Source organism: Gastrolobium bilobum, unplaced genomic scaffold (genome assembly GCF_033153095.1).
Source record: "Gastrolobium bilobum isolate Gb01-03AN ecotype WA unplaced genomic scaffold, APGP_CSIRO_Gbil_v1 utg107995, whole genome shotgun sequence".
In the NCBI taxonomy this organism is placed as follows: Eukaryota; Viridiplantae; Streptophyta; class Magnoliopsida; order Fabales; family Fabaceae; genus Gastrolobium; species Gastrolobium bilobum.
The window spans coordinates 1-27,318 of NW_026897167.1; the positions used below are offsets into that span (position 1 = coordinate 1).

At 36.5% G+C, this 27,318-nt stretch overlaps 1 protein-coding gene across 1 annotated transcript; it reads left to right on the forward strand.

Annotated features, from left to right (window-relative positions):
• Window positions 1-6: 6 nt before the first annotated feature.
• Window positions 7-18,185, forward strand: LOC133304635 (UDP-glycosyltransferase 83A1-like). The gene is made up of 3 exons (XM_061504678.1): window positions 7-241; window positions 1,721-2,250; window positions 17,174-18,185. The coding sequence occupies exons 2-3, from the start codon at window positions 1,764-1,766 to the stop codon at window positions 18,058-18,060; spliced, it is 1,374 nt and encodes a 457-aa protein (XP_061360662.1). The 5' UTR covers window positions 7-241; window positions 1,721-1,763; the 3' UTR covers window positions 18,061-18,185.
• Window positions 18,186-27,318: the final 9,133 nt, after the last annotated feature.

A 27,318-nucleotide genomic window follows, 5' to 3' on the forward strand; every position in this document is an offset into this window, starting at 1 on the left:
CCTTCTTGTGCTGGCCTTATTTTTCTGACCAATTTTTTAACAAAAAATACATTTGTGATGAGTTGAAAGTTGGACTTGGATTTGACTCAGATGAAAATGGATTGGTGTCACGCTTGGAGATAAAAACAAAAGTGGACCAACTTCTTAGTGATGAGAACATAAGATCAAGTTCCCTGATGCTAAAGGAGAAGGTAACATGCAACATAGCAGAAGGAAGTCGCTCTTCAGAGAATTTTAACAGGTTTGTCAAGTGGCTGAAAGAATGAGGATTGGCCATATAGCTTGTTTGCTTTTGCAAATTCAGTTTAATTTGCAAATTATATCCATTTCCTTATTTGAATTTTCATATTTCCCTAATTGGAACCGTGACATTTTCATAAAGAAATCGTTGTATGGCATGCTTTCTTTATAATAGTTAAATTATGATTAAATATAATTGAATTGGCATTAAAACATAAGATGAAAATGATTAATTTTAGCTTAGTGAATGGACTTTGTTGAGTCAAATAATAAAGATGACATTCTCTTCGCCAAATATTAGTTTCTGAAATGAGTCTAATTATGAACTGTGATTTTAAGAGCAAGACAATTATAGCGGGTCTTGTAAATTTGGTCTTTTTAAATCATCATTAGTATTAATCAAGGAGGGAACGCAGGGTCTCGAATTCGAATCCAGTGTATTTGTGTTAAAAACATGATAGCTAGAGTTTTGTGGTCCTGGTCCTATCCAGCTCGAATCGGATAAATCGAGTAATCGATGAATAATATAAAAAAGTAAAAATATTAACCAAGGAGAGTCTTGGCCAAGAACATATTGCACTTAATAATGGAGAGCTGAATTTAACAACAGATATCTTTCCAGGAATATACCAGCTTATGTTGCGTAGCAACACACTCTTCAGGGTAGATCTTACCGTCGACACAAGAAGTTCTATCTTCTCTTTCAGCCAAAAAGAAATTAATCTGACTACGATTATGGTCACTGTGATATGTGATTAGATGTGATTCCCTTTTTCGAAAAAAATTGTTCGTTAGCATCAAATCGTAGGCTAGAATGTTCACCAAAATGTATATATATAAAAATATGTGGGGTCCATATGAACCCGTGTGAAGAGAAGAGAAAAAACAAAATATTAGCCACACACATTTTTATATGTGTATTTTGATAAACATTAGATAAAATTATCTAAACTAATTTTAGAAAATTTAAACCCTTTCCTTAATAGATAAGGATTACACTTGGAACGTGCATTTGAGACCAATGAAGTTCACATCAGAAATAACTCCGAAGCAGGGATAGTTGGTAGTTAATTGGTAGCATCCAATTATATACACAAGGCCACCAATCAAAATTCAACCACATTGAATGAAGGCCACCAATCATTTACTAAGAGGACAAGAACAGTAACGACTAGTAAAGTGTTATTATATAGAAAACTAGTAGTAAAAAATATTTCTTGAAATTATCACACTTTAATCTTTGATGTGACAGTTAATTAACACTAAGAGATGTATAAATAATATTACTAATGAAACATCAAGATCTGATTCAGATTTTTCATCAATAATTGCTTTATTCTTTGCTCCAAAGTGACTGAACAGTCACTCCTTCGTTTTATGTAATATTTTTGTAAATCTCTTTCCGTTTTCATCTATCATGGTTCATTATATTATATATCCCACCATCCAAATACAACATGAGTAGAGTTACATTGAGCAGGCTAATATAGAGAGTAGAGTCTCTGAAACAACAGAAATACAACATGAGCATTCCAAGTGTGCTAGTTTTACCAGGTCCAGCTCAAGGACATGTCTATCCCATGATGAACTTCTCGCAAAAGTTGGTTGAGAATGGATGCAAAGTCTATTTTGTGAACACAGACTTCAACCATAAGCGAGTTGTGAGTTCCATGGTTGAGCAACAAGAAAGCCTTGATGAATCACTGGTAAAGTTGGTTTCAATCCCAGATGGTTTAAGACCTGAGGATGACAGAACAGATTTTGTCAAGTTATTTGATGCTATACTAAGCACCATGCCTTCTATGCTTCAGAGGAAAATAGAAGAAATTCATTTGTATGGTGAGGATAGAATCAGCTGTATAGTTGCAGATGTGAATATGGGATGGGCTTTGAATGTTGGGAACAAGTTGGGAATCAAAGGAGCTCTCTTCTGGCCTGCATCAGCTGCTATGTTTGCCTTTCAATGCAACATCCCTGCACTTATTGATAAAGGGATCATAGATTCTGATGGTAAGTAATAATATCATACTTCACTAGTCAGTTTTGTTTGGTTCTATTAATTACATCACTAACAAGTCACATATTCTGGTTGATTTATTAATTAATTATATATATATACATGTGGAGGGCATCAAGCCCAAAAAAAAAAAAAAAAGAAGAAAAGAAATAGCAACATAAACTAAACACCTACATAGGTGGAAACGGTGGAAGATATCCTTCCTAAGTGATTAATGTCTTCTAACAGATGGGGAGACATCCAAGTAGGAGCATCATGGTAGACTTCGAGACCTTTATTCCTAGATAAGGCAGTTTGGGCTAACTTATGGGCGCAGCAATTGGACTTTCGATAACTAATATGCTAATAGAACTAATTTTAATCACCATTACCTAACATCACTTCATGCATTTGCTTATAGCTTGATATATGTGTATACTGTTAGATTTTTTATAATTATTGTAGCCCCCAATGAATTGTATTTATTTTTTTGTTTTTATAAAAATGGGTTAAGTCGTGATTCTTATGAGGGTGCAGTATAGAACCTGCTTAATTCAGTGATCCTTTTGTTTGGATTTGAATATTTGTAAACTGATTAGTGTGGGTAATAGTGTAGGCCTAACTCATAGGCTCATGATGAGAAAGGGACTAGGGTTAATAAATTTGGTTAGATCCCCTTTGCATCCTTATATGTTGAAAAAGAAAAACAACCGCTCTACAACTTGCCTTATCAACAGTTGTGATAAGGGAGTGGTGTAAACTGTAGAGAAAGATCCTGGCCCTTCAACCTTTGCAGGAATACCGGAGTAAGCACTACAACTGAGATATCAAGGATTATGTCGTTAACAAGTAAGTCTAAACGCTTTTGATGTTTTAATTTCATATAATCTTATTTTGTGATTTCTTACATTTGGTATCAAAGTCTAGATTACATGATTTATGACACAGTATTGGTTGATTAAACATGAGTATATCTTTGGGATTGAACCAGTTTCCCTCGTGTTCTTGAATGTATAATTTAAATAAGGAAAAATTAAACCCAAAATTACAGGATATTATTTTGAATTTATTTTATCATGAATTTTGACGAGAGAAATTCAAAATTAAAGTCACCGTTAAGATTTCAAATCTAATTCCTAATTCCACTAATTATTGTGCGTGGTAATTCAATGTTTTCATGCTCATGTTATAATTGAAATATTAAATTATAATAATGAATGATATCTATGTGTCTAGGGTCTTTCCAAAGTTAATAGAATTGAAACGTGTCAAGTAGAGGTGTCAAAGTGGGCTGCCCGTCCCGCCCCAGCCCGTCAAAAAACGAGTTGGCCCGTCCCGCCCCGCCTTTGAAGATGGGCTAGATATCTCAGCCCGCCCCGCCCCATTTGGGCGGGCCGGGCGGGCTGTCCGCCAAGCCTGTGACATTTTACACTAAAAGTTAAAAAAAAAAAAAAAAAAAAATTAGCCCGAGCGGGCTTGGCGAACAGCGGATTTGAGAAACTCAGCCCGCCCCGCCCCATTTGGTGGGCGGGGCAGGCCAGCCCGGCGGGCTCGGCTCATTTTGCCAGCTCTAATGACAAGCATGTGTGATGTATTGACAGCAAATGAGTAAAATTCATAATTCCTTATTGTTTTTCTTTATTTTCAATTTGACTGCCTTAGATGGTTTGAATGGTTCTCTTAGTAATTACGACAGGGAATTTCATGATTATGGAGGAAGAGAATTTGTTTGTATTCTAAGATTTCAATGCATATGGAAATCTTGTTATCATTGATTTTGAATAAATAAATAGTTTTTATTTATTTATTTACTTATTCATTTATCTATTATAACATTTGTTAGTTTATTAATCTTCGTGGAAATATCATGACCTTATTTCTAAATCATTTGGAATGATTGTTCGTTATATAAGAGAGTTCACAACATCAAAGACACGTACTTATATATATATATGTATTTAGTCAAATTTATTATTATTATTTGATTTGAAACCCTTGTTGGATTTGACTGAACGTTTTGAAGATATATCTTTATGTTTGTGATTCTAGGTCAATGAAAATATTTGGATAAAAATAAATACATTATCCTTCGTGTTTTTATTTTTAGTTTGAAATTATTTGGAATGAATAGTTTAAAATAAAAGTTATTTGATAGTCATGGGGTTACATCACACTTAACATGAATAAAAATGCATGAATCCATGATAGCTTTGACGAATACTACTTCATTTAAAGTTAGACATTATTTATGGATGCAACTTATTTCTTTGGTGGTTGATCATTTGATTGGTGGGGAAGAAGACCTATTTGGATGTTTTAAGTGACGCTCATCCGTGGGCTATGGTGCATGAGGCACTTGCCAGCCCAATAGTGACCTAATTTTACCAAATATTACTTGTGTGATGTTATAATTAATTATAATTTTATGATATATTTAAAATAAAAAATTTATTGCAATAAATATCCTTTTTGGGAAAGTAATAAACCGTATATGATTGCTATAATATATTTTTTGTTTATTATGGTGCATGTTTTCGCTTGAATTGTTTGAGTACAAAAAAATTTTGCAAATGTTATTATCTTTGATTCATTATCAGTAGAGATGTTGTACTTTCTTGTGGACTGAATTATGGTTTTGGGCAAGAGAAAATTAATTTCTGTAAAAGTTTTCATGAATTACTATGGGTAATTAACACCAAAGTGAGATTACTTATATTGGTTTGGGAAAATTTCTTTGCAAAATTGAGGAATGCTTATGGTTATTTCATGCAATTTCCTACCCAAATGGGGTGATTGTGTGTTATAACTACGAACTTGTGAACTTGTTTAGGATGAAGTTATTGGAGAATACATCTCTGAAGTCAGTGTATGCTCACTGAGCAGATTTTCTTTGAGGTTGTAGATGATGAAGTTATTGGATGCTTATTGATCTAGGAATCTATCTGCCCAAAGGGAATAGATTTTCAAAAACTCAATGTTGTGCTTATTGATTAACTTATCTAAGGTTCTAGCCTTGGTTTATACCTTGGTTTGCGCATTCTGCCCAACGGGGTATGTACTGTTAAGTTGGCCTTGTTATGACAACTTGTTATGCTCATTAATTAACTCATCCGGTGTTCTGACCTTGGTTAGTACATTGTTCGCAAAGGAAAATGTACTATTATGTTGGTCTCATTATCTTGTTTGAATTGAAGGTATATATTTTCCTCTAATTTATGCTAATGCATTCGTATTTTTCCTTAAATTATATTTTTCTATTAATTTTTCTTTCAATCAATTTGTAAGTGTCTTTAAATAATTTCTTGTTCAATGTTCTTGAAATACATATTTTAACTTTTGACAAACATAAATGTTTATGTTCCTTTTTTCATATTTTAATTAATGAAAAATTATTATAGATTATGGTGGTTATAATCCTAGTAATTACTCGCTAATTTAGCGTAGATTTTACGTGCTTTGTCAATTAAGAATTTGATTAGTGAGCTAAGGTATATAATTGCTAATATTAGGGATTCGAATTTGCGACAAAATTTGTAGTTTAGTAAATGCAATATGAATTTTGAAAAAATAGGTTATAATGATTTTCATATTATTTGGGCATGATTTTTTGGAGCATTATTTGTGAATTGTTAGAGTTCTTTATGACTAAAAAAATTATTGTTTGCAATTATCTGCCTAAAGTGGTTACTGTATGCAGCAATTTTTTGAAACTTACATGAAGATAAGATTTTATATAATATGAAATAATTGTGTATTGTATACTCTGGCCAAATGAGAGTTTATAATATGTTAAGTATTTCCATAAAGTTACTTTATTGCCTATAATTAATATCATTTCATTTATGTAATAAATATGATTTTAATATGAATGATAACAATGCCATAATATAATTAGTTATTGGATTAAATTATGATGAATGGAGATGACATTTAGATTTTTCTTTACGAATTTTGATCTTGATAGGGCATTGTGTTAAAGTTAGCACATGTTCGGTTCTAGTGAACCGTGAATTTATACTGTAAAGGTATACACTAAGAGATAACTAATAAAGAGATATCCTATTGGCTTAAAGCCAATGTACCAATCACTGCGCACAGACAATAGGCTTATAGCCAAGGCGTGGGTGTGTGCACAATGTTAGCAGCAATAGTAAATAGATCAAACGTGTGTACATGAGGTCTTTAGCCTCTTATTTATAGTGTTTACCTTTGTGGATTTGGGCTTTAGATATCCCTTGATTGATATAATAGCTGCCTTATTTCTTGGGGATAAGGATCTTATTCTTTGATCCTCCTTGGATTATGTTATTGTGATAAGATTGAGATAAATCCTGATCTTTTATTGGATATGTGGCTGAGATATGGATCCAGTCTATAGGTCCGCAGTTCGGAAGCTTGGACTGTCGGGGTGTAGAAGCTTAATTAACATGTCTATCGTGCCGAGATATCATCTTGAGTCCGCAGTGGGTTTTGGGGCAGTTTGCTCTTCCCATAGACTTATCCATGTCTCCGACTTACAGGGGCCATGTTTGTGCTTCAGCTGTTTAAAGTGTAAACTTGGTCGAGGTAGAGGTTTTAAGGCGTGTGCCGAGGTCTAATGACGCACTCTGCTGTAACATCCCCGTCTCGAGCTGGTTCAATTAACATACATATGATATAAACAAAAAATAGCGGAAGACTTAACTTATGAAAATACGAGCTAACTTTTTTCTTTTTCTTTTTAAATTCTCATTCGTCATAAGCGAAAAATCGGACAGAGTTTCCTCTATTAATCGGACAACTGGGGTTTTCTAATCTCACCCAAAAACATTTTCTGATAAACAGTTTATACAAATATAATCAAATGCCCATCAATGGGCGCATGCGTAACTTGGCTCAGTGCCACTATATCTAACAGTATGCAATCCAACACGTAAACATATCTGAAACATCATCATATAATGTGCCTGAATACTCAAATGTACATGCATCAAACTGACAGACATGTACAAAACATATACAAAATAAAGGATCAATGTCATGATCCATCAAAGGCGGAAATATAAAATGACATGAATATACTTCCAAAAAGTAGTAGCCTACAGCCACTCAAAATCCGATTTGTCAACTGCCTCAGCCACATGTCGCGTCCCTGCCTAGTGAGGACTCACCGGGAATCTGGGCACCTGAAAATATGTCCCCAACGAGGGGTGAGATTACAAATCTCAATAAGCTCCAGGTTTATAGAGAATTTTCCATACCCCTGGCTCACTCCTGCATGAAAGTCAGATACAGAGTATACAAATACAACATATAACAGATATCATAACAGAACGGAGCATATATCCATATCATATCAGAGATGTGCGTCGTCATTCCCAAGGGAGGACCCCAAGCGGAAATCAACGCACGTGTTCCCGAGGGAGGACCCCAAAGCGGAACCAGACATATCAAAGATGTGCGTCGTCATTCCCAAGGGAGGACCCCAAGCGGAAATCAACGCACGTGTTCTCGAGGGAGGACCCCAAAGCGGAACCAGACATATCAGAGGCGTACACCATTAGTCCCGAGGGAGGACCCCAAAGCGGACATCAGGGTACTATACAATCAATGGCCAGAGATTGTTACAGAAATCATATTACAGAAGTCATATTAGAGCAAAACATATCATGTTATCAAATAACTCTATATGAATGCATCTATACAAAGCATCTAAATCATCGTCATACAGTCCAACCATAGTTCACTAACCATGGTGGAGCACTCAAGCAGGAAAAGACTCCTTAAACATAGAGCTTACCTCTTGAAGCTTTACCAATACGCTTACTTGTTGCACAAGTTACTTATATGTCTTCAAGAGATTCCGATCCTTTTTAGTCCCTAGGTACACCTAGAGCAAGAATCCACAAATACAAATCAATAAAAGGCTAGCATGCCTAGACTTTCCATAAGGCATACATTTTATCGCTTATCTTTTTTTCTTTATATTTTTGCCAATGTTATGCCAATACACAAGTCTAGACCACCTTATACTCGTTAGCATTCTTTAATTTTAATCAAGTATTCACTTGAGAATTTTCAACATCATTCATGCCACTTTACTTCAAAAGCTGCGGACATACCCTTAGGAAATCAAAGTATTTTTCAACCATTTTTCAAGTCATTTCACTTCTTAACTCATCAATTTTATACAATGAATTACAACACATTTTATTTACAATAAAATGTAACAAAATATACCCTTATACCACCCTCTAGGTCGAACACTACAAGGACATAGACAAAGGTTCTTTTTCTTCACTTACATGTAACTTACACATACAAATACATGTTTTCATAAGGTTCCAACTTAATTTTTTTGGAGCATAAAGTCCCTCCAAAGCCCCACAAGGCCTAAACCTAAGGGCATATTTCATATAATTTTTCCCACTTTGGCATTCTCACTAATTTATCAAATTTCCACTTAATTCCTACACATTAAACCTTCCTAATACTTAAGATAAAATTTTGCACAACAACCTACTCTTCACCTATGATGGCCGAACATGTAGAGGAAAGTATAGGATTTTTTTCTAATTTTTTTACATACATACAAATGCTTATTTTCATTTCTTAAATCCAAGACATCAAAGATTCATCATTAAATCAAAGTTTAATACACAATGCTTTCCTACCAAAACATACTCATAACTTTTATAACTTAAATCATCAAAATAATACCAAGGAAATAGAGGTTTGTTACCTCAAATCAACTACCCAAAGCCTAGAAGACCTACACCAAGAGAATCTCCATCAAAAACTTCAGTTTGCCCTCTTGATGAATAGTGCACGAATTTGGGGAAGGAAATATCTCCTCACACAACCAATGATAGCTCAAATAAATGGGTGGGATGGACTCATTGGGTGGTTTCCCATCGATTTCAAGTAGTGGGACTTGTGATTTGGTGAACTTTTGAGTGAGAATCAAAGAAATGAAGAACCAAACCCTACCCCCCCCCCCCTTTTCACCAAGTGCTGCTCGATTTCTTTGAGGAAGAGAGGAGAGAGAGCTGATTTTGAATAGTGCTCATTTGAGTCACTTAAGCTTTTAAGCACATATAGCCCTTTACCCGGTTGTTTTTCTTTCGCGTATTTTTACTTAATTGACCCGTAACTTAACTTAAAGCTACGGATATATTTTTATTTTTCTAAACTCATTTACCTTAATTTTTTATTTCCTAAGTAACAATGTTCATAATTCACACTATGGTTTTTGCACCGTTTTTAACGAAATGCACTGTGAACCACTAATTGTACTTTATTTAATTCTGAAACTTAACACTTATAAACTTATCATTTTCTTGGGCCTATATTGACTTGCTTGGCATATATTGGAATTTCTTATTCTTACTTCATCAATTATTTGTTTCTGTACTCTACCGGTTGCTTAAACAGCAGTACAAAATACCCGGTAGAAACACTATTCACGAGATTTTCACGGAAAGTGCCAGACTATACAATTTTTCGTTCTGAACTCATATTTGTCGTCAGAATTATCAAATTATGTCTCTAAAATTATTTTTCTCTTTTAAGCTCTACCGGTTAATTCACAAAACTGTAAATTCTCCGGCAGAACGCACTGTTCATAACATAGTCATGATTACAGTCAAAATACTCGGAATCACTCACTGAATCTAATTATGGCATTTAAATCCTTAAATTAAATCTCTAATTAAGATTTACCATTTAGGGTCATTATATCTGCCATGGGTCGTATCAGTTCAACATTTATTCAAGGCCGATCTTGTTGGTGATGTTGAGTGACTTTGTTGTCAAGGACGTTCCTTTGCCAGTTACATCGACAAGACTCTTCACCTTTGCCAGTTACTTGATGGTTACGATTTTCCACGTGTCATTAATCGATTGGTAGTTTCAGTGTTGTAGAGCATGAGTTGTCCTGGATCTTTGTAGGTCATAATGACATGCATTTAATGTTTTCCCTGCAAAATGACTCTTTTACCTCTTGCTTTTTCAGTTTTTGCACCCATCAGTTTCTCTTCACATATTTTTCCCTTTTAAGTTTTCCCTCAGTAGCTTTCATTCTCATTTCGAATATCTGACTTGTATTTCTTGCTTTCTAGGTTTTTTGGAGCATTTCCTGCATTCTCTCCGCAGTTTCTGCGTGTTCACCCTGCTCTTTAATCATAAATAGGTACCTCTTAAACATTTTCTTCCTTTAAGTCTTTTCTACTTTTGGTGTTTGATATTGAAAGTTTTTGAAATTCAAGTCATTCTTTTACTTTAAACTTCTTGGGGGGTTTTGTATTTGGTGGTCCTGGGGCTCTTTTGTCGTGAGAGCCCCTTCTCCTCCCCCTTTTAGGTTAAAACTGTGAAGAGCTTCTGTTTAGCCTCTAATATTTAGGGGTAGAAATGAGTGTTCCTAAGCAAAGTTCTAGCTCAGATACTGGCCGAGATGGAGATAATGAGGAAGTTCAAGAGGAAAAGGCCTTGATCCATAAAATGCCTAGGGAGGTTCCTTACTGGCTTTATGGTGAGGAGTATAATGAGGAAGAGAAACTACAAATGCTTCTTTGTAGCCATCGAGCTGGAAGCATAAAATGGAGATCGATTCTCTCTGAAAAAGGATGGGGTCGAACCACATTGACAAGGGGAGGACATGGTCGAACCATATCGACGAGGGAAAGACGAGATCAAACCACATCGATGAGGGGAAGTCTGAACGTACAAAGTCAATCTCCTCATATCAATAATGTTTTGGGCTGAGGTGGACTCTGTTAAGTCTCAGCCTTGGTTGTATGTTCCACGACAAGCTCCTCCCATCTTCTCAATGTCGTGGAATCAAAAAGTTTTCCCCTAGTTCCTTCTATGAGTTCTAAATCGATTTTAGATCGAATTTCACGCATTGAGCTTAGTGATAGTTCTTCCATCTCGTCTTCTTTTGAGTTGGACCTTTCAAAGTTTCTTTTCCCCGCACTTGTACTGGCTCCTTGTTCGACTTCAGGTCAAGTCCCGCACATTGAGCTTGATGAACAATTAAATAACAATTTTAACACAAGGAACAGATCCACTGTTCCATTATTAAATAGTTATGTTCTCAACTCAAGACTTAACCCTTCTGAATTTGTTCAAGTCTTTTCACTGCCAACTCTGATTCCTAAGCTTATGGACTAAATGGCTCACAAGTTTTCATATTCCTATGGCTCCCTTGACTCCAACAGTTACTAAGTTCAGAACCTTTAGAGAACGAGGTGGTCCCTTATTTCGAAGGCAACCAGTAAGATAGTTTCCACAATCCTACCTTCCTTCTATGATTAAGTTGTTTGAAATCCCTTCCTTAAGGAAGTTCCTTTCTCAGTTTGTGTAACACCCCAAATTCTAACAATTTATAATAGCATAAATAAATTCAATAATTTTATAAATAACAGCGGAAGTTCAAAATAATCAAATTTGGGAAGTGTTACTGCCGCACTTGGACCGGGACAAGTGCAAGGCTAACTCTATTACATTCAAATAAAAATCTAAGACTACAGTTTTTTTTTTATACATAATATTTATGATAGCTAGAAATATCCGAGTCGTGATCCTCACTGCCCACAGCTAGCCCCATCCTTTGCAACATGCTTCACTGAAAATCTGCTCCCCCGTGAAGGATCATTGCAGTTAAACAAACACAAAAGTCAGCAAAGCTGGTAATCCCAATCAAAATACAATTAATGTAATTAATAACATATTAAATCAAATATCAAATAGTGTTCAAATCAATTCCACATTAATCAAATCAAATATCAATATAATAATCAAAATTCCATTATATAATATTTATCTTTATTAAGTTCATTTAATGTATTTGGTAATTATCAACTAACATATTTAGCACAACATTAATCATAATATGATAATATTTACAACTCAATGACATTCTTCATAATCAAATCAAATAACAAATTTCATTAATAATGTTTAAGTTCATTATATTTAGTGGGAAGAGAACCATGGTAGACCCGGGAAACCCTGCCAGTCTACCCTGTGACCCGGGAAACCCTGCCAGTCACAAACAAATCACATTGGCCATAATCAATTCACATCTTCCTAGTGTGCACACATCTTCCCAAAGTTGCTACTAGTATCCCGGGAAACCCTGCCAGACACCACTTTGGAAAGAACGGATATAGTCTTTTTCACATCAGTTTCACATCGGAGGCATAAAGCCCAAAAATTGTGTTCATCACCTTGGGAGGTACCATCCCAAAGCTATCCTCCCACTATTAATTTATTCAATCACATACAATCAATTCAATCTTGTCACAATTCTCATAATTGTCAAATAGTTTTCATGATTTCCACATCAATTTAATCAAGAGTATGATTTCCAAATTCAATTTTTCAAGAATATCATAATTTCCAAATCCATCATAATTTCCAAATCCATTATCCAAGAATATCATAATTTTCTAATCCATCATAATTTTCAAATCCATTATCCAAGAATATCATAATTTTCATATTCAACATATAACAGAGTAAAACTCGAATCCAATCATTATATCATAATTTTTGAAATCAGAATTCAAAGAGTAAAATCTAAATCCAATCATCATATCATAATTTTTCCAAATCATAATTCAAATATTCACATCTATTAGAGTAAAGCCAAAATGTAATAATTAATCCAATTAATTTCTAGAGATTAAAATAATTTAATTTAAATACCCTAAGGGTTACATATAATATATGAAAACATCCTAAAATTTTCCTAGGGATTGAGATTACATATATCAAACATATAACTACCTGAATAATAGGACACCCAATAAAATTTCATACACAACAAATCTACAACCACCTAGAGATTAGGATTACCTGATTTCCGTTTTCGCTAACTTCTAGAAGAAAAGAGTAATTTGGGGCAGAGAACCGGTTGGTAATCAGAAGAATATAAAATAAATTAAACTAAGTTTTTGAACTAAGAAGAGAGAATAGTAGAGGAGAAATGTTGAAGAGTGAATTGGTTTGGTTAGGCTAGACCTCTATTTATAGTTGAAGTTTAGGGCTTACACATTACTGACTCAATGCTGACTCATCATATCTAAACAATTTATGTTTGTTGACTCATCATATCTAAACAAATTTATGTTTGTTGGCTCATCATATCTAAAAAAATTTTGTTTGTTGACTCATCATATCTAAACAATTTTTGTTTGTTGACTCATCATATCTAAACAATTTACTAATCAAACATAAATACATAAATCATCAATCAATTAATCATAATTTATCATCTAATATATATATATATATATATATATATATATATATAATTATATATTATCACATAAATCAAATAATATTACTATTATTATCTTACCTCTTATTAATTTAACTATTATTAACTCATTAATTAAAAATATTAAATACCAATATTATTAATTACAAAATACTAAATATCATTATTATCCAAAAATATTTATTATTATATTATTATTATTATTATTTTATTAAAAGAAAATATGGGATATTACAGTTTGTGTTCAATTTCCATTGATACCCAAAGAGTTAAAATCACTTAAATCACATAAATACAAAAGCTTCTGTACAAGAGTTTTGAACATAGTTTTTTAACAATTTCACAGTTTTTCCATTCCAAAATAACTTAGCCCATGGCTGAAAACATAAACATATATTTCAATCTAAAATCCCATAGACCCGAGATTCAGTTTGAAAATAACGAGTAGAAGAGAAGAGAAATAACAAACATATATTAATAAGAAACAACTTTACACTACAAAGAAATAAAAAAGAGAAGTATGGAGATTGCTCGTGAGGAGTCTCAAATGGTGAAACGAAATGAGGAAAGAGTTTTTGTCACTTAGCTTATTGTTAAAACTATACAAATAGAATACAGAAACTTCAACTACACTAGGTGATCTCTTCTTAAGGAATTCGATGGTTTCTTCGTGTGGGATTCTTCTATTTATAAGCTGAAGGAATGGATGTCAATCTTATGATTCTTCTTCATATGTTCCTTGATTGTATAGAGAGGCGGTGGACTAGTACTCTGACAAGTGAAGCAAGTTGTTTGATGGGATGGCTTATGGTTGGGAATTTCCTTTTTGTTCTGAGACCCTCATGCTTGCTTTTTCTCTAATCCAATTAGCACTCTTCGTTCTCTGCTGTACATGTTTCCTCCTGCTTGATTGTTGTACTTCTTTCTGCTTTTTAGAAGCTTCTTTTCAACGTTTCCTGCAAAGGAGTCAGAGAAGAGGTTATTGGAGCATGTGTACAAATAAGTCAAACTGATCCCTTTTTCTTTCATTTATCAGCTGATTACATCATCATTCATTCCCTTCTGGTGCTTCTCTTCTCAGGGTCTGGGAACGTGTTTTTATAGCAAAATTTGGTTACTAGTTGATGGAACGGATGGAATTTTATCATCAAAATGGGCATGAATTGGAATGATTTTTTCGTCCCATCACCTACCATGCATGGTCCCCTTCTTTTTCTTTTTATTTAATGTATATACAGCTCGGCATGGAATCTTCCATAATTTTACCCGGTCCTTTAAGAATTTTAAGGATCACTTTTTCAATGTGGCAGTTCATTATGGCTGTCATCCTTGGTTTGCTGTTGAAATGCTTGAAGATGGGGATTTATCAGCCCGATTTGAACTTTATTGGAGTATGAACCATTATCTCAAGCAATCAAATGATTATTCGACCCGTGAGTCTTCTCTTTTTGATGCAGAGTGACTCAGTTTCACTGTCCTAAAGGCATATGTCAAGGAATATGTCATTCTTGACTTAGGTAAGATGGTGGATAAGTTCGGGGATGATCTCCTCGAAGAATTTGGTATGTTATCCCGGGTTTTTCGGGTTTCTTTTAAGTATTTTTTACTGTCTTATGACCGATTGTACTTCTTTTTGGAGTCTATACAATGGGCTCCGACTATAAGAAATTTTTAAAAAAGAAGGCCTCGTCTAAAGGAAAGTTAATTGAAGCTAACCCTATTGGCGAGGATCAAAAGAAAAGACGACTTGACCTTGCGGGTGGTAGTTTAACCACTGGGCCGTAACTACCCATGTTGTCACTTCTCAGGTTACTCCGTCTCTACCTCCGCCTCCGCCCTCCAGCGCTCCCTTTGGGGATGCTGTGTTTTTAGAGCCTAGGGAATTATGGAAGATTGGAGTTTCTGATTGTCCCTGCACTGGCTTGAAGCCTCCTCCTCAGTTCGTGGGAGGTTCACCCCTTACTGCTGACATGCGGGCTATGTTAGGTCGGATGGAAGATGAGTTATTAAAGATGACTTCTATGATCCAATATTTTTAGGATCTCCATCAGAGAATCAACTTATCCAACGCTTCCAGTTCAGCACTTTCTACTAAGGTGGATGAGCTCTCCAAGTTGAGGGAAGAGCTTTTGAAGTCAAAGGCCGACTTAGAGGTCAGGGTTCAGGACCTCAGTTCCCAACTGGCCAAGGCCGAGGATAATTTGAAAGTGGCCAACTTTTCTGAAGAGGTTTTGAACAAAGAAAAAGAGCTTTATCTGAAGAATCTTAAGGACAAAGAAGCCGAGCTTACAACTCTGTGGGCTGATTATGAAGAGGCACGGGCCATGGTAGAGAACAAGGCCATATCAATTGTAAAATATTTTGGAACTCAGTGTCGTTGGGATCACTATGCTTGTAGTTGACACTATATTGGAGTTTGAGGCATGATAATAAGATTTTTGAACTCAGTGTCGTTAGGACCACCATATCTATTGTTGACACTATTTTCAAGTTTGAGGCATGATAATAAGATTTTGAAACTCAGTGTCATTGGGACCATCATGTGTGTGGTTGACACTATATGAGAGTTCAAGACATAATGGTACTATGAAATTGAGTGTTGTTAGAACCATTTGGCCCGTGGACCACACCATATTTGATTGCATGGTGGTTTTTTGATAAACCATGAAATTTCTCTGGATTAAAGGAACTTTAGAGAAATTTAATGACTAATAGAGAAAATAGTAGTTAGTTGTTGTTGGATCATATTGGCATGCTATTTTCTTGCTACACTCCACAGTAATGACTGGTCGACAGAGTCAAATAACATTTGTGACCATGGAAAGTCTTACATCAGTAAAGAATATAATCACCGCCTGATTTATTGTTATTTGACTTTAGTTGGATGAAGTCATATTCAGATGTCGCACTTTGAATCATGTGTTTTCTTAAAATGTGGCCACATTATAAAATTAGTCCTTAGTTCGAGAGTCGTATTCACATAACTTGTTTTCCTTTAAAAATTAAAATTACACATTTGATATTTCCCAAATGGGAGAATGTTAGGGTTTTTATAATTATTGTGGGTTGATATCAATTGCATTTATTTTTTTATTTTTATAAAAATAGGCTAAGTCATTATCCATATGGAAGTGCAGTATAAAGTCTACTTAATTGAGTGATCCATTTGTTTGAGCTTGGATATCTGTAAACTCATTAGTGTGAGTAACAGTGTAGGCCTAACTCATAGACCCGTGATGGGAAGGAGACTAGGGTTAACAAGTTTGACTAGGTCTCATCTGCATTCACGGTACGTGGAAAAACAGTCGTTCCACAACTTGCTCTATCGACAGTTGTGATAAGGGATTGGTGTGAACTGTAGAGGAATATCCTTGTCCTTCAACCTTTGTAGGAATAGCAGAGCAAGCACTACAATTGAGATATCAAGAGTCATGTGGTCAACAAGTATGCCTAAATCTTTAGGTATTCTAATTTCATATAATCCTATTTGTGATTTCTTACATATATTGCTTTACATATATTGCTTATGTTTCATCTAAAAAATATTTTTAGTTACGCAGAATGAGAATTAAATTGAGCTAAGATGCTTGTAAACTTTTGAACGAATAAATAATTTCTATTAATTTATTTTTCACTGTATTTTACAGCTTATTTTGTTTTGTTTTTCACTGCAGGATTACCAATCACTAAAAAGACATTTCGGATATCACCAACTATGCCTGTGATGGACACAGTGACTCTTTTTTGGTCGAATGTGGCTGACTCAATAAATCTTAAGAAAATAGTTAATTCTTTGAAGTACTGCGCAGGAACTACACATTTGACAAAGTGGTGGCTTTGCAACACCACGTATGAACTTGAACCTGGTGCATTGCCCTTTGTTCCGAAGCTCCTACCAGTTGGTCCATTGTTGAGAAGTTATGACAATAAAAATGTAAATGCAAGATCAATTGGTCAGTTCTGGGAAGAAGATTTGTCCTGCATGAGTTGGCTTGATCAGCAACCTCATCATACTGTGGTGTATGTTGCCTTTGGTAGTTTTACTCTCTTGGATCAAAACCAATTCAAAGAACTAGCAATTGGACTAGACCTTACCAATAGACCTTTTCTTTGGGTTGTGCGTCAAGATTCCAATTGTACCAATAAGATGACATACCCCAATGAATTCCTTGGTAGTAAAGGCAAGATAGTTTCATGGGCTCCACAACAAAAGGTGCTAAGCCACCCTGCCATAGCTTGTTTTGTTAGCCATAGTGGTTGGAATTCAACTATGGAAGGTTTGTCTAATGGGGTGCCCTTCTTGTGCTGGCCTTATTTTTCTGACCAATTTTTTAACAAAAAATACATTTGTGATGAGTTGAAAGTTGGGTTAGGATTTGACTCAGATGAAAATGGATTGGTGTCACGCTTGGAGATAAAAACAAAAGTGGACCAACTTCTTAGTGATGAGAACATAAGATCAAAGTCTCTAGAGCTAAAGGAGAAGGTAACATGCAACATAGCCGAAGGAAGTCGTTCTTCAGAGAATTTTAACAGGTTTGTCAAGCGGCTGAAAGAATGAGGATTGGCCATATAGCTTGTTTGTTTTTGCAAATTCAGTTTAATTTGCAAATTATATCCATTTCCTGATTTGAATTTTCATATTTTCCTAATTGGAACCGTGACATTTTCATAAAGAAATCGTTGTATGGCATGCTCTCTTTATAATAGTTAAATTATGATTAAATATAATTGAATTGGCATTAAAACATAGATGAAAATGATTAATTTTAATTTATTGAATGGACTTTGTTGAGTCAAATAATAAAGATGGAATTCTCTCCACCAAATATTCGTTTCTCAAAATGAGTCTAGATATGAACTGTGTTTTTAAGAGCAAGTCAATTATAGAGGGGCTTGTAAATTTGATCTTTTTGAATCATCATTAGTATTATTCAAGGTGGATGAAACAAAATTACCCTAATATAACAAGTTTATTTTTCTTTATTTTGGTACCCTGCATATCAGAAAGCATTTCCAAGTAAAACAGAACTTCAGGTTGTGCTTCTCAATCAATGTAAAAAGTCTTCAAGTGTGTTTTTTATGCAGCAAGTGGCAACACATTTATGATGGAAAACTATATGTGCAGCAACTGAATCTAACTATTGCTAGTATAACTATCTTTACATAGTAAATAAAAATACCTTCATGTAGCAAACAAAAATGGTTTATGTCAGGAGAGAAATTTTGTTAAGTGGGACATTGGACAAAATTGGTTAGATTTTTGCTTTTCAAGTCTATGGGAGAAAAATGTTTTGTAGTTAATACTCAGGGCAGATTTTTCCGTTCTACATTCAATATCTTATTTATATTTCGAAATAGCAAAACTAAGTCTTCATTTCTTCATAAGGATTGTAGATCTTCTTTTTAGCTTTCGAAAAAGATTAGTTACAAAACAATGCCCGGAGATCCACCTTTGGCGAGAAAATCAAAATTATATCAAATCTGGTGACAACAGTTTTAACTTGTTGGAGAAATATAATATAAAAATTATTAAAGTAGCTTCGTAGTTGATAGTTCTTGGCAATGATAAGCATAATGATTGGAAGAAGAATGTGTGAGATGGAAGAAGAAAATGAAATGATTGGTAAGAGAGTTGTTGTTTTGCACGAAGAGGATGAGACCATATTTGATAGTTCTTGGCAATGATAATGTTGGGGTTTCATTTACAATGTATGGGACTTGGAGTCCCACGTTGGTTGTATGGGCAACTAATGTAGGGTTTATAACGCTTGGACACTCCCACCCTTTGAGCTAGCTTTTAGGGTGATGCATCTCAAGGTCTCATCCAATGGTATCAGAGCATCCATCACGTGGAGTTGTGCGTGGGGGCACGCACTAGGGAAGCGTGGTGGAATGTTGGGGTTCCATTTGCAAGGTATGGACTTGGAGTGGGAAACTAATGTGGGGTTTATAAGGTTTTGGGCACTCCCACCTTTTGAACTATCTCAAAGTCTCGTCGGATAAGCATAACGGGAAAGATGGTCCCTCGTCTTGATTATTATCTTGTGGATTCCAAAATGAAAATAGAAAGACATCTACACGACGAACACATCTTCAGTAAGTCCGTCGTTGGTACATCTTCGTTTGAAAAACCGACACATGTATCATTTTTTTTTTTTATCCTCTCCGTACAATTTTTACACTCTCTCCAATTTTTATTCGATCGCCGCACCGAAAAAACGGTGCTACCGATGCACATTAGAAAATTCCCTACACGACACAGATTTTGTATTTTTCTTCCTTTTTTTTTGTGATTATTGTTTAGCAGCTCACCTCCAGCATCACAATCATACTATCCCTACCACCATTTATCTTCAGTATATAAACAAACCCACTGTGCAAAGTATAAACCACACTGAGTAGCCCAACATAAAGAGTAAACCCTCTAAATCAATAAAAAGTAGAAACACAAATACAACATGAGCATTCCTTATGTTCTAATTCTGCCATTTCCAGCTCAAGGGCATGTCAATCCCTTGATGAACTTTTCACAAAAGTTGGTTGAGCATGGATGCAATATCATTTTTGTTAACGCAGACTTCAACCATAAGAGGGTGGTGAGTTCCATGGCCATGCAAGAAAGCCTTCATGAATCACCAATGAAGTTGGTTTCAATCCCAGATGGCTTAGGACCTAAGGATGACAGAGGAGATTTAGGTGAGCTTTGTGTTGCCATGTTAAGTGTTGCCTTGCTAACAGTTGTGCAAGTAATGCGCGCAAGTATACGCGACAACAAGTAATATAGGGCTGTTATAAGTCCCAGTTATCGTTCCCACAAGGATCGTTGGCGTTTTGAAATGACTAAAATTTGTAATTGTTTAAAACTGAGTTACTATTTGAAAATAGAAGAAATAAAATTGTAAAGTAAAAAATATTCTAAAATGGACCTAAAACACTACTGTTCATTTTTCTTTTAAAATTTTCTGAATTACTTTCCTAAGTTATAAAATACGAATGAAGAATGAAGCAACTTAAATGAAAGATGTGACAAAAATTTTGAAAACAAAATAGAGATTGAAATATGAAATAACAAAGGAAATTGGAAAATCTGAATTGATAAAGAGGTTTAAAAAGGTGGGTTGAGTTTTTGTTCTCCTTCCCCACAGTGCTTGAAAAATAATTTGATTAACAAAAAGCTCATCCTAAGATTCTCAGTTAACAGAACTGTATTGTTAATTTTTAATCTCTTAAAAATTATTTTAGCCCAAAGTTGCCCACTTCCATATCTCTATGCCAAGTGGGATTATGACTCTTGAGACTCAGGTCCAATATTACATGAGGACTCATTCATTTCTGAATTGAGATCCCTTAGATGATTTCTCATCTAAGTCCATGTGTCTAATGCAGAATCCAGAATTAGTTGTTTCTCAACAACTAAATCCTAACCAAACCTCTGACATTTGGCCAAAATGCAGATAATTTTAAACATAAAAAAAAAACATTAAACAACTGAGATATAAAAATTAAAACCAGGAAATCAAATATTTGACAAGCACTGAGGTTTGGGTATCACCTAAACCCAACCTCTAAAAAGTTAGCCACTATCCATATCGGTGAGGCTTACACACAGTAACAGAACTAAAGAAATTATAAAAGAGAAATGCTAGAAAATTAATTTACAGCACTAGCCTAACAACCAGCAATTTCAGTGCTGTAAATACATGTATCGAGTTCATCAGATGAACCAGAATCTCATTACAAAATAGAAATTAAAAGAAAATAGCAATTGTGCAGAAAGCAAGAACTAACAAAAACGATAAATCAGAAATCAGGAGTGGGAAGAAGGGCTACTTTGACTCACTCTTCTTTCCCTTTTTATAGGGTTCCTTTCCTTCTTTGTATAATAGTCCATATTAATTAATTAGGAAATCAAGTGTAATTAATTAATTAAACATGTTTTACTGGGTGAAATTAAGTATGAGGCTTAATAAAATGAATCTGAGTCACTTTGGAGTTAAAAAGTGTACTCAGTGAAAATTAAGGGGTATAAATGGGTACTGTCAAAAGTACCCAAAATATAAAAATAAAAATAGTAATATTCCTAGAATTTGGGCAGCATGACCTTTGTTTTCTCATCGTTTACCAGTTTAAACGAAGAGGGTACCTAATTGATTTTCAGCCCAACCAATTCAACAACTCAATACATAACAAGCATGCATATATTGAATTCCAAGTAGGCATCATTTACATTACATATCCTTTACAAATCATAGAACTTAGCTTACAAAACACTATGATCATTCCCTTGGCTCCCATCAACAAAAGGTGTAACCAAAGGCATGAGCATAGGCTAAGTTCATCCAATGAATCAAGATATACAAATGATCATGGGCTTTCAAAATAAAATCCTATACATGTCAACTACAAAAGGCATGCATAAACTCAAAGAAGTGCCATATTTCATGCATGATCTAGGTATGGCCACTTGCCACCAGAGGCTCCTGCAGCATCCTTACCTGAAAGGGGGTCCCCACAACACGGGGTGAGATATACGAATATATCCAGTAAACCAGGGGTCCTTGGAGCATCTATCCACCCCACAGTTCCATATCAGTGTAATAGCAATAACAATAATAATGCAGTAAATACATATCTATGCAAAGTGCAATACATCTCCAGGAGAAATCCCTCGAGCTCTCAAGCTGTCCTAAGGAAACTCAGATGCAAATAGTCCTACTGGCCAGCTAACTACCAAGTATGATTTACGCATCGTCATGCCACATACCAACATAGGGAAACACCATCCTATGCCACACCAAATGCATACACATACGTATAACAAAACATTACACTATTTTATTGCATTTATATACACAATCACAACCTCCACCCTTTCGGGGCTTGGTAGAACAGTCAAGGGAATTACACCCAAGGTCCGAAGGCTTACCTCAATGCTTCAGTCAACCTTTGTTCTTCACCAACAGTTTCAGCAATCAACTTTTACAAATATACACCTATACAAGGGTAATGCAATTAACATATTGCATTCAAGGATAACTCATCATCATCAATCCAAGCTATCCTATTCATACCACAACACAAGGATGAGCTTACCAATTCCAATGAGCTATTCAAGCTCCATAGCTTGCTCCAATGGTTGATCACTCACCGTTGGTCCAAATGTCTCAATCCTAGACATCACAAGGACCCAATCAATCATTCAACTCACTAATTGTTCAACATGCTAGAATACTAACCAATCCAAGCATGAATTTTCCAATATTATGAACAATTATCAAATGACTATCTAGGCTCATTTCCACCGATTAAATGACATTCCTAGCATTTTCCATAACATGCTCTAAGCTCCATTCTTCCTAGAACATAGCTAATTCAACTACATTTCATAAAAATCCCAATTTTCACCAAAGGGCCGAATTTTTGAGAGGTAATATCTCTCTCCACAATGCTCCCCACTCAAAACAAAGCAAGGATTATGAAAGAGGGCGAGATTCTAAGCGATTATCAGAGCAGTTTCGTTGGGAATAACTGTTAGCTATTGTTGAGTATGCTTAGTGTTCGATGCTTTATAGTTGTTTTAGTACTCTGTATGATTATTGCATTTGTGATCACTAAGTGTGGGCCTGATCAACTCACTTCTTTGTGTAACATGTGTAGTGACATGACGAGGAACCGAAACAACCCCGGACCATCAAACACCAATGCTCAGCCAGAACCTGTTTTGGCTGCTCTTGTGAGGCCTAGAAGTGGCCGTGGGGCAACGGGCGTACCGCCTGATCCCGTGGCTGAAGCTCTTGCAGCCGTTCAGAGAGAGTTGGCTGCTAGCAGGCAAGCCAATGAAAATTTGTTAAAGACAAATGAAGACTCGCGGACTGCTATGGCCGCGATGATGACCGAGTTGAGGACGTTGAGGGGTCCTAGGCCCGTGAACCGGCAACCCACTCATCCTCCTCACACTGCTACGCCTTCTCCACCTCCTTCACAGGAAGAGGGTGGAGTGGGTAACAATGAGGGTGAAGGTAGTCACCACTCCGGAAGTCGGAGTCATCACACTGAGGTTCGTCAACCTCAAGTTGAAAATGTCGGTGATCATGAGATGGAGGAAAGGAGACTGATGGCTTTCCGAAAACATAAACCCCCTTCTTTTAAGGGAGGTTATGAGCCAATGGCGGCTGCAAAATGGCTCCAAGCTATGGAGAAAATATTCAGGGTGATGAGGTGCCCTGACGCAATGAAGTTGGCTTACTCTGTTTATATGCTGGAAGAGGAAGCAGAAGATTGGTGGACAAATACCGTGCAGCCATTAGAAGCTGAAGGTCGGGAGGTCACATGGCGGTTATTCGAGACATTGTTCTTGGATAACTACTTCCCTAGAGAGGCTAGGGAACAAAAGCAGAATGAGTATAACGATCTCAAACAAGGGTCGATGTCTATTGACCAATACTTCTCAAAATTCAATGAGTTGGTGAAATACGCCAACTATGGGCGAGCCTTACCCACCCCGGCTGAAATGACCTCCAAGTTCCAATGGGGTCTTAATGAGAATATGTCTCGGAAGATGTCAAATTGTGACATCCGAGAGTTCAGTCGGTTTGTAAACCAGTGTAGAAAGGTGGAAGAAGTGTATAAGGTGTCCCAAGCCAAGAAGTCTTCTGAGGCCCAGGCACCTAGTTCCAATAAAGCAACGGGCTCAGGTTATTGGAAGAACAAGAAGGTGCAAGGCAAGAAGCTGAATGCGAATAAGCCCTTTGACTTGTTCAAAAAACCCGGTACTCAGAAGAAGTTTGTTGATAGAGGACCTCCTCCCAAGTGCAAGGGGTGTGGCAAAGAGCATAGAGGTCCATGTGCTACTGGTGAGGTGATTTGCTTTAAATGTGGAAGATCCGGTCACTACTCCAGGCAGTATCCTCAGAACGAAGCAAGGACTATGGCAGTTCAAGCTACTGCTGTTCCGGTCTCTGTTGTTCCACCTATGCTAGAGTCTCAGACGGTTGGTAGAGTATATACCATGGACCGTCAACAATCGGAGAAGGCTCCGAATCTAGTGAAAGGTACAATTTACATTGATAATATGGATGTTGAAGTGTTGTTTGATTCAGGAGCTACACACTCCTGTATGTCTGATTTTATGGCCGTTGGTCTAAATTTGCAAATGTATGACATTCGCCCTCCAATGAAAGTGGTTACAGCTACTGGAGATGAGTGTTATACATCCGTGTTGTGTAAAGATGTCGAATTCAAATATGAAGGCCGAGATTACGTGCTGGATTTTATTTGTTTACCTATGATCAGCCTTCAAGTTATCTTGGGTATGGACTGGTTGTCAAAGAACTGTGCTATGATAGACTGCTGCGGTAAAAGGATTGTGCTTGATGCTGATGATTCTGCTACTAGTTCTTCCCCATATCTATCTGTGTTGCAGGTTGGAAAGGCTTTGAGGGCCGGGGCATTGGGATATGTCTTTGTGGGGGGTTTAGTAGGCGGAAGTCATGAGGAGATTGGCACTATTTCCGTGGTGAGGGAGTTTGTGGATGTGTTTCCAGATGAAATTCCACAACTTCCGCCTCATAGAGAGATTGAGTTCACGATTGATCTATTGCCTGGTGTGGGGCCTATCTCTCTGGCTCCGTATAGGATGTCACCACCGGAATTAGTCGAGTTAAAGAAACATATTGAAGAGCTTTCGGCTAAGCAGTTTATCCGGCCAAGTGTGTCCCCGTGGGGAGCACCAGTCATATTTGTTAAGAAGAAGGACGGTAGCATGAGATTGTGCACTGATTACCGTCAGTTGAATAAGGTTACAATTAAGAACAAGTATCCTCTCCCTCGCATAGATGATTTGCTTGATCAGTTGAGGGGTGCTTGTGTCTTCTCAAAGATTGATTTGAGGTCGGGTTATCATCAAATCCGAATTAGGCAGGAAGATATTCCGAAGACTGCCTTCCGATCTAGATATGGACATTATGAGTATCAAGTAATTCCATTTGGACTCACTAATGCTCCTGCGGTGTTTATGGATTACATGAATCGCATATTTAAGCCGTTTCTGGATCAATTCGTGATTGTCTTTATTGATGATATCCTGATATATTCGAAGAGTAAGGAAGAGCATGAAAGTCACTTGAGAACTGTGTTGCAAATTCTCAGAGAGAAACAGTTATATGCAAAGCCTTCTAAATGTGAATTTTGGCTTTCTCAAGTGCAATTTCTAGGTCACGTTATCTCCGCTGAGGGAGTGGCAGTTGATCCTAGCAAGATAGAGGCAGTTGTTGATTGGGAGAGACCCAAGACAGTAACAGAAATAAGAAGTTTTTTGGGTTTGGCTGGTTATTACCGGAGATTCATTAAAGAATTTTCAGCCATGGTGTTGCCATTGACCCGTTTGACCCGGAAGGATACTCCATTTGTTTGGACACAAGAATGTGAAGAATGCTTTCAGAGCCTTAAGGAGAAACTGACGACCGCTCCGGTGTTAGTACTTCCCGACCCGGAAGGTGAATTTGAGCTATACAGCGATGCTTCCAAGAAGGGATTGGGATGTGTACTGATGCAAGATAGGCGAGTGGTAGCTTATGCATCGAGGCAATTGAAACCGCATGAAGAAAATTATCCAACCCATGACCTTGAGCTCGCTGCAATTGTTTTTGGGTTGAAACAGTGGAGGCATTTCTTGTATGGAATGCAATTTGCAATATTCAGCGATCACAAGAGTTTGAAATACTTGTTTGATCAGAAGGAGCTGAATATGAGACAACGACGGTGGACCGAGTTCCTAAAAGACTATGATTTTGAATTGAAATATCACCCTGGCAAGGCTAATGTTGTAGCTGATGCACTGAGCCGTAAATCTGTGAGCATATCAAGCATGATGATTAGAGATTATGATGTGATTGAGAGGTTCAGAGATATTCAATTATCTAAAATCTTCCCATGTAAAATTTGTGGCTTTGAAATCACAAGCATTGAGAATGAACTGATGACCAGAATCAAAGAAGCTCAGCTGCAAAATGAAAGTGCTAAGCGACTAAAAGGTCAGAGTGGTGTATCCTGCAATGAGGAGGGTATACTATTGTATCAGGGTCGTGTTGTTGTACCTAGGCAGTTGGCGGAAGAAGTGATGACAGAGGCTCATAAAGGTCATTTTACAGTTCATCCGGGAGCTACAAAGATGTATCAGGACCTAAAGATGAATTTCTGGTGGCCTGGTATGAAGAAAGATATTGCCGAATTTGTCTCTAAGTGTCTCATTTGTCAGAAGGTAAAGATTGAGCATCAAAAGCCTTCTGGTATGTTACAACCTCTGGATGTTCCTGAATGGAAATGGGAGAGTATCTCCATGGATTTCGTAGTGGGATTGCCGCGAACGCAGGCTAGTTATGATTCTATATGGGTGATTGTGGATAGATTGACAAAATCCGCACACTTTTTGCCAGTTCGGGTAGATTTCTCTGCGGAGAGATTGGCTAGGCTCTATGTGAAGGAGATTGTGAGGCTTCATGGGGTGCCTGAAAGCATTGTTAGTGATCGGGACCCGAAGTTCACTTCTCGCTTCTGGGGAGCATTGCAGGAGGCTCTTGGCACTCAGTTGAGACTGAGCACTGCTTATCACCCACAGACGGATGGTCAGACTGAGAGGACCATTCAGACGTTGGAGGATATGCTGAGGGCTTGCACCCTGGAGCAGGGTACTGCATGGGATCGATATCTCCCACTGGTTGAGTTTTCGTATAATAATAGTTTCCATGCTAGTCTGGGTATGGCTCCCTACGAGGCCTTGTATGGTCGCAGGTGTAGGACACCTACTTGTTGGTCAGAG

Coding starts and splice junctions, on each gene's coding strand:
- LOC133304635 (XM_061504678.1), top strand. CDS start 1,764: ATGAGCATTCCAAGTGTGCTAGTTTTACCAGGTCCAGCTCAAGGACAT. Junction 2,251..17,173: donor AGGGATCATAGATTCTGATG/GTAAGTAATAAT, acceptor TTTTCACTGCAG/GATTACCAATCACTAAAAAG.